This window comes from Chiloscyllium punctatum, chromosome 11 (genome assembly GCF_047496795.1).
Source record: "Chiloscyllium punctatum isolate Juve2018m chromosome 11, sChiPun1.3, whole genome shotgun sequence".
In the NCBI taxonomy this organism is placed as follows: domain Eukaryota; kingdom Metazoa; phylum Chordata; class Chondrichthyes; order Orectolobiformes; family Hemiscylliidae; genus Chiloscyllium; species Chiloscyllium punctatum.
Window position 1 is genome coordinate 114,724,027 of NC_092749.1, and position 12,145 is coordinate 114,736,171.

General features: G+C 42.9%; 1 protein-coding gene across 1 annotated transcript in view; it reads left to right on the plus strand.

Moving 5' to 3' along the window:
• Positions 1-473: 473 nt before the first annotated feature.
• Positions 474-12,145, plus strand: part of abch1 (ATP-binding cassette, sub-family H, member 1) — a 95,529-nt gene continuing 83,857 nt past the window's right edge. Inside the window, exons 1-4 of the mRNA XM_072581566.1 lie at positions 474-1,140; positions 2,822-2,848; positions 8,082-8,157; positions 10,547-10,892. Of these exons, the coding sequence (XP_072437667.1) occupies positions 10,811-10,892 (82 nt within the window). The 5' untranslated portion in view covers positions 474-1,140; positions 2,822-2,848; positions 8,082-8,157; positions 10,547-10,810. The remainder of the gene's footprint in view (positions 1,141-2,821; positions 2,849-8,081; positions 8,158-10,546; positions 10,893-12,145) is intronic.

Here is a 12,145-nt window from a genome sequence, read left to right on the forward strand (position 1 = left end):
AGCGTGTCCAGCGGAGATTCACACGGATGATCCCTGGAATGGTCGGCCTAACATACGAGGAACGGCTGAGGATCCTGGGATTGTATTCATTAGAGTTTAGAAGGTTATGGGGAGATCTAATAACAACTTACAAGATAATGCATGGCTTAAAAAGGGTAGACGCTGGGAAGTTGTTTCTGTTAGGCTGGGATATTAGGATCCGTGGGCACAGCCTTAAAATTAGAGGGGGTCAATTTAGAATGGAAATGAGGAGACATTTCTTCAGCCAGAGAGTGGTGGGCCTGTGGAATTCATTGCCGCGGAGTGCAGTGGAGGCTGGGACGCTAAATGTCTTCAAGGCAGAGATTGATAAATTCTTGATCTCACAAGGAATTAAGGGACATGGGGAGAGTGTGAGTAAGTGGAGATGAAATGCCCATCAGCCATAATTAAATGGTGGAGTGGATTCGATGGGCCGAATGGCCTTCCTTCCACTCCTATGTCTTATGGTCTTACCTTTTCTCTACTTGTCCTTTTCTGAAATGGATATCCTCCCACTTTGGGTATCAATTTCATTCTGCACCTTTCTCAGTGCCGTTATATCCTCATAATGTTGACCAGAATTGGACACTCGACACACAAGAGCATCCGAACCAAAATATACAGAGGACGTGAAAACAGGGGGAGGCTGTTCAGCCCCTTGAGCCTCTTCTGCCTTTCAATGGCTGATCTGTGACCGATAACTCCACTCACCTTCTCCCATGGCCATTAATATCTGTGATGAGTAATATCCTTCCAGCCTTCAAATTAACATGAACACTTGATCAAGCTTTGACTGTTCCTGCAAAGCCCACTATATCATTGAAGGTATGAAGCTTTACTTAAATTGTTCACTGCCTCGGTTAAAATGAAGGAGAAAAGAGAATTGTCATATAACTATGTTACATGTTTATAAAACTGTAATATCAAACAAAACGCAGGCAATAGCTAAATAAAAACCAAAATAACTGAGGGTGCTGGAATCAGACACAAAAACTGAGATTGCCAGAAAAACTCAGCAGATTCTGAGGAAAGATCACTGAACCCGAAATGTTAACTTTGATTTCTCTCCACAGATGCTGCCAGACCTGCTCAGTTTTTCCAACAATTTCTGTTTTGCTTGTAAGTGATATCTAGTTGTTGTAAATCTCTTTGACCATCTTGCTAAAGGGCTGTTACACAAAGGCACTGACATCTGTGCGCTATTAAACATGCAACTAATCCAAATCTTCCAATTCCAATTGCTGACCAATCCCACACACAGCAATGTGTTGTAGGAGTCATTAGGAATTTCTGTAACTCAGCATTTTACAGATCTATCATTTCACTTTTCAGTAACAATGTGATGTCGGTGTGTATGATATCCATCAGTGAATTCTTACTGTTTTAATTCTGAAATTATTTCTTCTTCCATTGGGAAAGTGAAGGCTGGGGGAATGATCTGTATGTTTGTCTTGTCACAGTACCCTGTAGCAGTGCACATTCCTCATCCACGTCTCTGTCACCAACACAGCCAAAATATTTCATGACTAATGAAATGAACAAGCAAGTGTGTATTTTTTTCGAACACCTTTCTCATCAGCGGGATCCAAAGAGTTTCATGGTCAGTAACAGATGAAGTGCAGTTAAAAGTGCTTTGTAGGAAAATGTGATCTCCATGCACATAAGCAGCAGGATCTCACAGTGATGTTGTGATTAATGATGAGTTCATCTGTTTGGTGCTATCTGCTGTTTTTAATGCAAAGTTTGACGTTGGGTCTGTGTTGATTCGGCTGCAGTGAGCCAGTACAGTTTGGGCAGGAGTGAATAAGTAAGACCATAAGACATAGGAGCAGGAGGAGCCCATCTAGTCTGCTATCCCATTCAATGCGATCATGGCTGATCAGATAACCTTCAACTCCATTTTCCTGCTTTTCCTCAGAAACCTTAACTCCTTTACTGACTGAAAACTGGTTTATCTCAGCCTTGAATATACCTGCACTTAATCACCCAGCCTCTGAGGCAGAGAATTCCATGGATTCACTCCCCTTGGAAAAAGGAAATTCCTCCTAAATATAGGAAGCTCATGATTCTAACAACTCTGCAGCAATCCCTTCTGCAAGTACCCACAGAGATCGTGTTAAACTTAATGATAATTATTCCACATCAGCCATGGTGAAACAGGCTGCCAATATTAACCACCAAGTGTTAGTTCTTAACCAAATTACCAAGAGGTAATCCAAGATGGAGGGCGGGAAAAATGTTTGGCTGTTACAGGCTGCTCCTTTTTTGAGGTATTTTTCGGTGTTGGAGGTGATTTCCCCGAATTCCAGAAGCAGCAATTAATGTTTTATGTGCTGTTGCACTGTTTTGGAACTTTGGGAAAAAAGCAGTCAAAACAACAGCAGTTTTAAAAGGGAGAGGAACAGACAAAGGCAGTACATGGTGAGGCAGTGCAGGGGAGAGAGAGAGAAAGAAAGCTACAGTATACTATTCTTGGAAAAGAAGGAAAAATGTTGGGGGAGAAACAATTGAATTTTAATTCAAATGTTTTCATTTCTGTGTATTAAATAAGCCAGTCTTTGCTCGCTTGCTGCACTTCATTCATGAATTAACCTTTCACTTTATCTTGCCAACATTTTTCATGTAATCAGTGCTGGCAGAAACACATTTACTGCCTCTTAATTTTACATTCTATTTGTGCATTTGGATTAGATAATGAAAATCATTGATCCTGAAATCAATAACTGAATGGATTTAAAGTGCTTTGAAGTAACCTGAGGATGTGACAGGCACTATGTAAATGCATATTCTTTCTTCTCAGGTTGTAATCGTTGGGAGCAGATTCAAGGTAACTTTTAAAAGGAAATTGGAGAGATGGCCAAAGGATGTAACATTTGCAGAGGCACATGGAAAGGGGAAGGGAGTGGGTTGGTTCTGTATGGCCTCCATCAGTGCTGTATTGATCAACAAACCTATAGCCATAAAGATTTGGAAATTATATTGCTTTCCCACTCTCCTCACATTTCCGAAATCCAGATCTCACCTTCACAGGTAGATCCCATCAATAATTCAAAGGATCAACTCTTCACTTTCTCAATTTGAAGTGAATAAAATACCAGATCCACTGGCCCTCACTGTAACAAACTGCAGGATGTGTGCATCCTGTTCCAGTGGACCCCTTCTGGTTCAGACATTACCCCTCTGGTAACTCCAGCTTTAGTCCCAGTCACAGAGATGAGAGAGAGTGCAATGTGGACTCTCTCTCAGTCAGTAACTAGTCTAACATCAGTATGTTCTCAGCAGCTCCTCCTTGTGGGGACACATGGAAGCACAGTCCTTTGTGGCCCTGGGTGAAAACCAGAGCAACTTGCAGGAAGTTTGTCTTGTAGATTTACTTGCGTCTGTTCCCACCTGCATGTGGAGGCAGCCTGACCTGTGAACCAAGCTGCCAGCTGGGGGTAGCTGTCTCCTCTCCAGTCTTCTGGATCGAGACATCTTTCAGGGCTAAAGACCCTGACATTGAAGCCCAAACACAGCCTGATATCTAAATAGATCATCTCTCTTCGTGATTCCTGCAGCGAACCAGGTGCCAATGTTGTGTTTAATATTCCTTCAGGCACAGTGGGGAAGGTCAGTGTGGGGACTGCTGGTGTTTGAGCTGATGGTCTCCGTGGATGTGGAGAGAACACTCCAGTGTCTCTCAAAGCTGAGGACTAGTGCATTAATCCCTGCTTTATATTGTTAAAGGCAACTCATCTGAACGGATCAGTGAAGCCAATCACAGAATTGTAACTATACAGAAGGAGGCCATTCAGACCATTGTGCCTGCTCTGGTTCTATCCCCTCATGCCAATCTCCTACCTTTCCCCCATATCCTTACACACCATTTATATCCAAATAACAACTGAACCTGCCTCTACTACATACCCAGGCAGAGCATTCCATACACTGACTATTCACTGGGTGTAAAAACTTTTCTCACATCGCCCTTGCTTCATTTGGAAATCATCTTGAATTTATGCCCCTTTGTTCTTTTCTCTCGTACAAACAGGGGCAGCTTCTCTCGATCTACTCTGTCCAGCTGCTCATGGTTTTAAAAACTCTGTCAAATCTTCTCCAGTTTCTTCTGTTCCGGGAGAACTGACTCAACCTCTTTAATCTATCCTCAGCACGGAAGTTCCTCATTCCCAGAACCATTCTTGTAAATAGTTTCTGCACTCTCTCCAATGCATTCACGTCTTTCCCATAACATAGTGCCCACAACTGGACCCAATACTCCAGCTGAGGTTCTACCGAATGTCTTATACAAATTCAAAATCACCTCCTTGCTCTACTTCTCTAAGTCCCTATTAATAAAGCTGAGGACAATGTCTGCTTTATGGATTGCAGACTGGACCTATATGATGCAGCTTGAATACTTTTATTTGACTAAAAGCCCTCAGTCAATTCCTGAGAATGTTTAAGACACTCTGGGCCAAACAAATGTCCGGTTTTTACCACAAGGGGACACTATTGTTACATTTCCACAGCCTTGTCTAGCACATGATTTGGAGATGCCAGTGTTGGTCTGGGGTGGACAAAGTTAAAAATCACACAACATCAGGTTAAAGTCCAACAAGTTTATTTGGAAGCACTAGCTTTCGGAGCGCTGCTCCTTCAGGTGGTTGTGGAGTATTAGATCATAAGACACAGATTCTGCTATAAATTCCGTGCCTTACGATCTTATACTCCACAACCACCTGATGAAGGAGCAGTGCTCTGAAAGCTAGTGCTTCCAAATAAACCTGTTGGACTATAACCTGGTATTGTGTAATCTTTAACTTTGTCTAGCACAGTTCAATAGTATTGTTAGATAATGGGTGGTATGGGATACCACAACATCTCAAACAGTCAGGTCACTTTGGAAGGATGATAAGCTTTCTGTGTCTTCTGTATTGAATAGGGCCCATTCTCAGACTAGCCTTAATCTTGTTGACTACATCATGAAGTCAGCAACAGAAAGAGTGGACGTGGGAACAGCTCAGACACTAACTGTATCAATCTAGATCTGCAATGTGTACCTGTGAGCTTAACTCGAATCCCGGATGTTAACGGGAGGTTCCGTAATGGTAATTCCATTGGACTTTCAGGGCAGTCACTTCAATTCTATCTTGGTAAAAGATGGTCATTGCTTGGATTGATCTGACATTAATGTTACTTGGCACTCGTCAGCTGAAGCCTGGATATTATCTAGATCTTGCTGTGTTTGGACACAGACATCTTCTGTGTCTGAGGAGCGCTGAATGGTGCTGAACGTGACATAATCATTGGCTGTTTTCTTGTTAGGTACAGAGACCTGATGAATCTGGGTTTGTCAGAGAAATTGGATAGAAATAGTGTGTCAGGGAAATTGGGAATGTTGAGATTTGATGACAACTTGGGGAATAGTGGGATTGAATTGCTGCCCTCTCCTGGTGAGTCACAGTATTAGTGTAAATTACATGTTTTATTGGAAACTGCTCAAAATGACCTTCTGACCTTTAAAGAAAAGGTTGCCTTCACAGAACTAAGTCCAAAATCCTATATATTTCTACTCTAGAACTCAAGTTCCTAAATAATAAGGATCCACCAGGGAGGATCTACCAGGGAGGATCAACTGGAGAAGGTCCACCAGGCAGATTCTCTGCATTAAATGGATGATCTTCTCATTTTGAGACATACCTACATGGGCCAGAGCTCAGCTGCATTGTGTTATCCTCCTGCTCATTCACATCCTGGCCAGACACTGCCACTCCCCCCCACTGCCCCTCCCCATTCTCGTCAGGTCTGTTATTAGGCAGGTGGGTGGCGGTGGGGCAGGGCAAGAGGACTGGACATTGCCCCCTCTGGCTCCTGCCCCTCGCCGTGTGTAGAGCGTTTAGACCCCTCACAGGGAAAGTTCTGCAACTGTTCCTGGGCTGGACCAGCTTCTGGAAGCCATTTTGAGGATGCCAGGGGTCTCTCGATTGAACGCTCAGTCACTACCGAGCTGTGTGGATCTGCTTTCTGTGGACAGGATATAACTGGGCAGTTTTCCACATTGTTGAGTAGATGCCAGTGTTGTAATCATTATGGAGCACTTTGGCTACAGGTGTGGCAAGTTTCACATTTGTCACAAGACTTGTAGTTTCAGCCTGTCCTTGGAGGGTTTACATTTCGAAAGCCTTTCCTCTGTGATAAGCTACTCAGGTGCCTGCTTTAAAACAATGTGTTTTGTTTTGATTTGAGTTATTTCACTGGGCAGTATTTCTACATCGTGATAACAACGTCAGGCTGAAGTTCGACAACATTGGAAAACAAAGTTTACCCTAATCTCTGGGTTATTTTACTTGCATAATCCTGGGTCACACTCACTCAGACCCTTCAGCTCAGGAGTTTGTTTGATAATCCTTTGTTCTCTAATGAGCTCCTCAAAGTCTGTGATTTTTCCACTGATTGGGTACAGAATGTTTCCTCTTGCTTAGATACAAAAGGGCTGTATTTTGTTCCTTCTCATCACAGTTTCATACAGTCACTGACTGCGCTGACCAATAACCTCAACAAGACCAGAGGTTCCATGTCACTGCACAGTCAGTGGATCAGTTGGTGGCTGTCTTGGAATCATAGGATTCTGGGCTCAAGTCCCCCTCAAGCATACAGCCCCGGCCCTCTGACTCTCTACAGAGAGCTGCAGCTTCTCTCCATCAAATGAGGTCATAGTCATAGAGTCCTACATCACAGAAGAGGCCCTTTGCTCCATCGAGTCTGTGCTAACCTATCTACACTCGACCCACTTCCCAGAACTAACTCCATAACCTTGAGTGTTGTGACATTTCAAGTGCTGATTGAAGTAGGTTTTTTTTAGAGGCTGTGTGGATTCCTGCCTCCCAGACCCTCACCAGTCTCTGGGAATTGCTGGAAAAACTCAGCAAGTCTGCTAGCATCTGTGGAGAGAGAAGCAGAGGTAATGTTTCAGGTCCAGTGACCCTTCTTCAGAAACACAATTATTTGCCTTTTTAGTCAGGTTCCCTTTAACCTCTCACCTTTCACTTTAAAATTCTGCCCCCTTGTTATTGACCCTTAAACTACAGGGAGCAGCTGCTTCCTATTCCCCTGTCCATGCTGCTCATTATCTTACACACCTCAATCAGGTCCCCCTTCAGCTTTCTTTGCTCCAAGCAACCCCAGCTTACCCAGCCTCTCTTCATCATTAAAATGCTCCATTCCAGGGAACTTCCTGGTGAATCTCCCTCTGTACCCTATCCGGTACAATTACCCCCTACCCATAGTGTGGGGACCAGAACTGCACACAGTCCTGTGGAGCTCCAACTGAACCTCCCTGCTCCTAGAATCTATCCCGGGAAATTGCAAGGCAGGTATCCTGTCTGCCTTTTATCTCCCCTATTAGGCCATCCTGCTGCCTTCACTGTGGACAGATGTTATTACTGAGGCTCTTTTTGCCCACTCTGGTCAATGTAAAACCTCCCAAGCCCTTATTGTAAGTTGGTGGGTCCTCCCCAGTGCTCACATTAAAACTTATCCCCTAGCCAACATCACAAACAGGAGATTATCTGGTCATCACTGTGTTACAGCTTGTGGGAGCTGCCTGTATGTAAATTGGCTGCTGTGTTTCCCACTCACAGCGCCAGAGACCCGGGTTCGATTCCCTCCTCGGGCAATTGTCTCTGTGAGTTTGCACATTCTCCCCGTGTCTGTGTGGGTTTCCTCCGGGTGCTCCAGTTTCCTCCCGCAGTCCAAAAATGTGCAGGTCAGGTGAATTGGCCATGTTAAATTGTCCGTGGTGTCCAGGGAAGTTTAAGGTACATTAGACAGGGATAAATGTAGAATAATGGGATAGAGGAGTGGGTCTGGGTGGGTTACTCTTCGGAGGTTTGTGTTTACTTGTTGGGATTCTCTGATTCTATGAGTGACTGCACCTGAGAAACATATCACTAACTGAGAAGCATTCTGAGGAGTCTCCTGATCGGGGAAGGTGCTATGGAAATGCAAGTCTTTCTGTTATTAATTTTAGTGGAAGGCTGGAAACAGCTACTCTTCCTTTGTGTTTTTCATTGATTGCCCAGGGATTGCTTACCTGAGTTTTGGACAAAAACAACAATCATATCCATTGAGCTTCCTGATGGAGGATGTTTGTGAAAGGTGAGATAAACCATTCTCTGGTGATGTAAGGTGTGGGATTTCTATGTACATTAATATAAATTATGTTAGAGTCTGGATTTTGAACTAGTGGTATGTAGGTTTGGCCTGTGTGTAAAAGGGGTTATAATCATTAATTTGTCAGTCTTTCTGGTGCCATGTGTGAGAAAACAACTCTTGAAGTGATCATGAGAATTTGTTTGCATTGAGCATTTTGTGATTGAAGAGATTAATCATTGAAACCTTGGTTTTGGTTTTAAAAAAATGAAGAACTGATTCTTTTATCTTCACAGAAAGCCTGTCGGTAGGAAGGTATTTAGTTTCAGTTCACAGAAAGCCTGGTTGAGGTTAGAAAACAATTCCTCCTGCAGAAAGGAGTTTGTTCAGAACAGTTGGGAAATATGTTACCTCAGTGTAAGGGTTTTAATTTGAAAATTCCAGACCAGGTGTATTTGGTTAGAACCCTGAAGGGATTGTTTGAAGCCGAGGAAGTTTAAGCTCAGTCTTGTGAATAATCAAGGAACAAGCTATCAAATTCTCAAGACCAGGAATTGAAAGAGACAGTTTGACCAAAACTACAGATGGAATAGAGAAGGGAGTTTTTTTTTCTGGTGTCTAAGTATTGTGAAGTGATGCTGTTGATATATATGGGACTTTATCTTACACCATGTATTTGAAATCTTTCAATTGTGTTTTATATAAATAGCTTGGTTTATTCTGTTTTATCTTTATTTCTTTTGCATAATAAATTTCTGTTAAAATAAACCCCGCAGCATTTTGTGCTTGTGTTTCAGTGAGGCACCCCCTTGTTAAATTTTTTAAAAATCTATTAAGCGAGATTTCAAACTACAATCTGACTTGTCCTGGAGTCACATCACCAGGGATCAGATTGTTCTCTACAAGGACAAAGCTGGGGGTTTGGCTGCTCCTGTTACAACCACAAACTAAAACCAACCTTATAATGAACTCACATTGAATGAACTCATTGAAATCCATCTCTGACCCCAGCTTGTAGTTTGTACTTTGACAATTATGTTTTCAGAGGTCATTGCTGGGTCAATCTCCCAGTGGTACAATGAAGAGAAGGATTGATTTTCTGAATGTAAGTAATTCCACTTCTGTAACACTGCCACTCCGTGACCATCCCACAGCTCACCAGCTGCTGAAACCTTCATCCTCACCCCTTGACTATTCCAATGGAGTCGAGAGAGTGGTGCTGAAAGGCACAGCAGGTCAGGCAGCATCCGAGGAGCAGGAAAATCGACGTTTCAGCCAATGGAGGGGTGAGCCTCCCACATTCTACCCTCCACCAACTGGAGTGTTAGGATTGTATTGGACTTCCCACCAAGTCCCATCATGCCCAGAGCTCACTGATTTACATAGGCTCCAACAATGACCTCAGAGATCCATATAGCAGCACAGACAATTAGACAGACCATATTCTGCTCACCATTGGCCAGCGCCTTCATTTTAAAATTCTCATTCTTATTTTCAACTTCTCTACTGGTCTCAGCAGTCTGCATCTTTGTAGCTTCCAACGAGCCTCCGAGATGATTGTACTCCTCCCAATCTGGCCTCTTGTGGGTTCTCGATTTTAATAAAAAAAACTGAAAGAGCTGTGGTTGATGTATATCAGAAACAAAACTAGAAATTGCTGGAAAAGCTCGGCAGGTCTGGCAGCATCTGTGGAGAGAAATCAGTGTTAACGTTTCAGGTTGAGTGAACCATCCTTGAAACTAAGTTCTGAAATATTAACTCTGATTTGTCTTGATTTTCTTTAATTACTGTCTGTAGGGGGTGTTGCCTTCAGCTCCCTTACCCCTAAGCTCCTTACAGCTGCTCCATGCATGAAATTGGATCCAGAGGAGAGCACTCAGCCTCCTTCTACGATCAGGAGAATCACAGCTGGTCTTCTAGATACTTTTACATTAACCTGTTCAGGGATGTTCTGACGTAACTCTGGAGCTGGTGGGACTTGAACTCCGATCTCCTGGCTCAGAGGGAGGATGCTATCACTGCCCCACAATGAACTCCCTGATTGTCGACCTTGACTCCATATCCCTGTCCCTACCTTTTGCTTTCCTTAAAGATCTTTCAATCACTCCCTGAAAACCGGCTCTCCTTGACCAAACGTTTGGGTCACATGTTGTAATAACTCATTTTGTGGCTGTGTCAAACGTGGGATTTGCTCCTGAGTATTAATTCATTAAAGAAGGTGTAGCTAAGTGTGAAAATGATTTTCTGTGCATTTCACATCTTGGAATTCTATGCTTTTTTTTCTCAAATATAAAATAAATTCGAGCACCCAATTTAAAAGATGTCAATTGACAAAGTGTGCATTTACATTCAAACAAGAAAAGGGATGAGCTGTTTCTTTGTGTTTGTATTTCAGGATGTGCTTTTGGCAGCTAAGAAATGCTGATGTGTTTGAGAATCTCTAACATTGACTGAAATGACCAAGATCCAGGAAAAGTCGAGTGCACGGACAAAGCAGCTGGTGTTTCCTTCGTTGTGAGTGAGCTGCAGAGTCGTTTTGTGTGATTGACAGCTCGAGTTCCAGTTCTGGTTTTCATATGTCGTGGGTAACAACAAGCCTTCAGGAATCTGCTGCAGCTCTGGATAAACACCCCCACGGAGTCTGAAATCCAAAGTCCAGATGTACAAAGGCTGGAGTCTTGTGCAAGGTGTGAACACTGGAGTTAACTGGTGCCAAGTGCAGGTGCTGTACACAAGTGAAGGTATGCTGGACGTTATATATTTGTAGGATTTACTGAACTAATACACATCAAAAACTGACTAAATAGTTGATAGTTGACTAAATAGGAAGTTGAGAAGCCAAATGATCAACAAGTAGTTTGTCAAACAGAGCGGAAAGGTCTCGAGGAGATAATTGACAAATTCTCAAAAGGGCATTGAAATGCTTCTCATTTTAAAATAATGAAAATAATTATTTCAGAGTAGCCAAAATGCTAATGTGAAGGAATCTAATGGATTAAAAAAGCTGATTTATTGAGATGAGCAGCTGAAGGATTTCTTGGGATATTTTCAGAAGCAGTTTGAATGGTGCATGAGTCTGTATCTGCCCCATTGCCATCAATATCCCAGCACAGTCTCTGTGTCACAGGCTCTGAGGCTGTAACTGATGAAGAGTTGATCTGGTCCAGGGTAAGGAACCAGCCAAGGGATTCCTGAGTGAAGTGACAGCGTGTTAATGTTCAGGTTCCTATCCATCCTTTCACTGCAGGTTAGGGTTGAAGACACACTGATCTTCTTTGGAGTTTCAACATAGTCAGAAAATGAGCAGCTGACCATTTGCTGTTGTTTAATAGCGCAGTGCTAGCAGAAGAGGAGCTATTATTAGGAACGTAGTTATGGGTTTTATTCTCTCTCTTTAATCAGGTTAGGTAGCCCCTGGTGAGCACTGTTACAAAAGCTAATAGGATTTTTGTGATGCAGTGATAGTTTTTTTGATGTAATTTGAATTATTGCTGTCACGTGGGCCGAAATACAGTGAAATGTTTTGTTTTGCATACAATAGCAGCAGCACATTAGAATGTGTTAGGGTCATAGAACAGAGCAAGGAATACAATATTACAGCCACAGTGAAGGTGCTCAGACAGCAAGGTCAATACTAAATGTGAATATTGAGAGGTCCATTCAGAAGTCTAATAACAGCATGGGAGGAGCTGGCTCTCCAGCCCGGGAGGCCCAGGTTTAAACCCACCTGCTTCAGATCAGGGTCAGAGCATGTCTGGTCCAGTTACTTCAAAATACTTAACAAAAATGTGATTGAATGGTCAATGGGAAATTATAGAAATGCAGCAGAAACGTATCAAAATCAAACCAAAAGATCATTACCTGGGAGGGGAGGGGAGGAGTGAGCTGATACGCTCCAGTTCCTGTACTAGACATCAGCCCTTAAAGACAGGTTGAGGTTTTAATCCTGGTTACATTAATTAAGGAAGTAACTGGATTCGGGTTGACGTTTCAC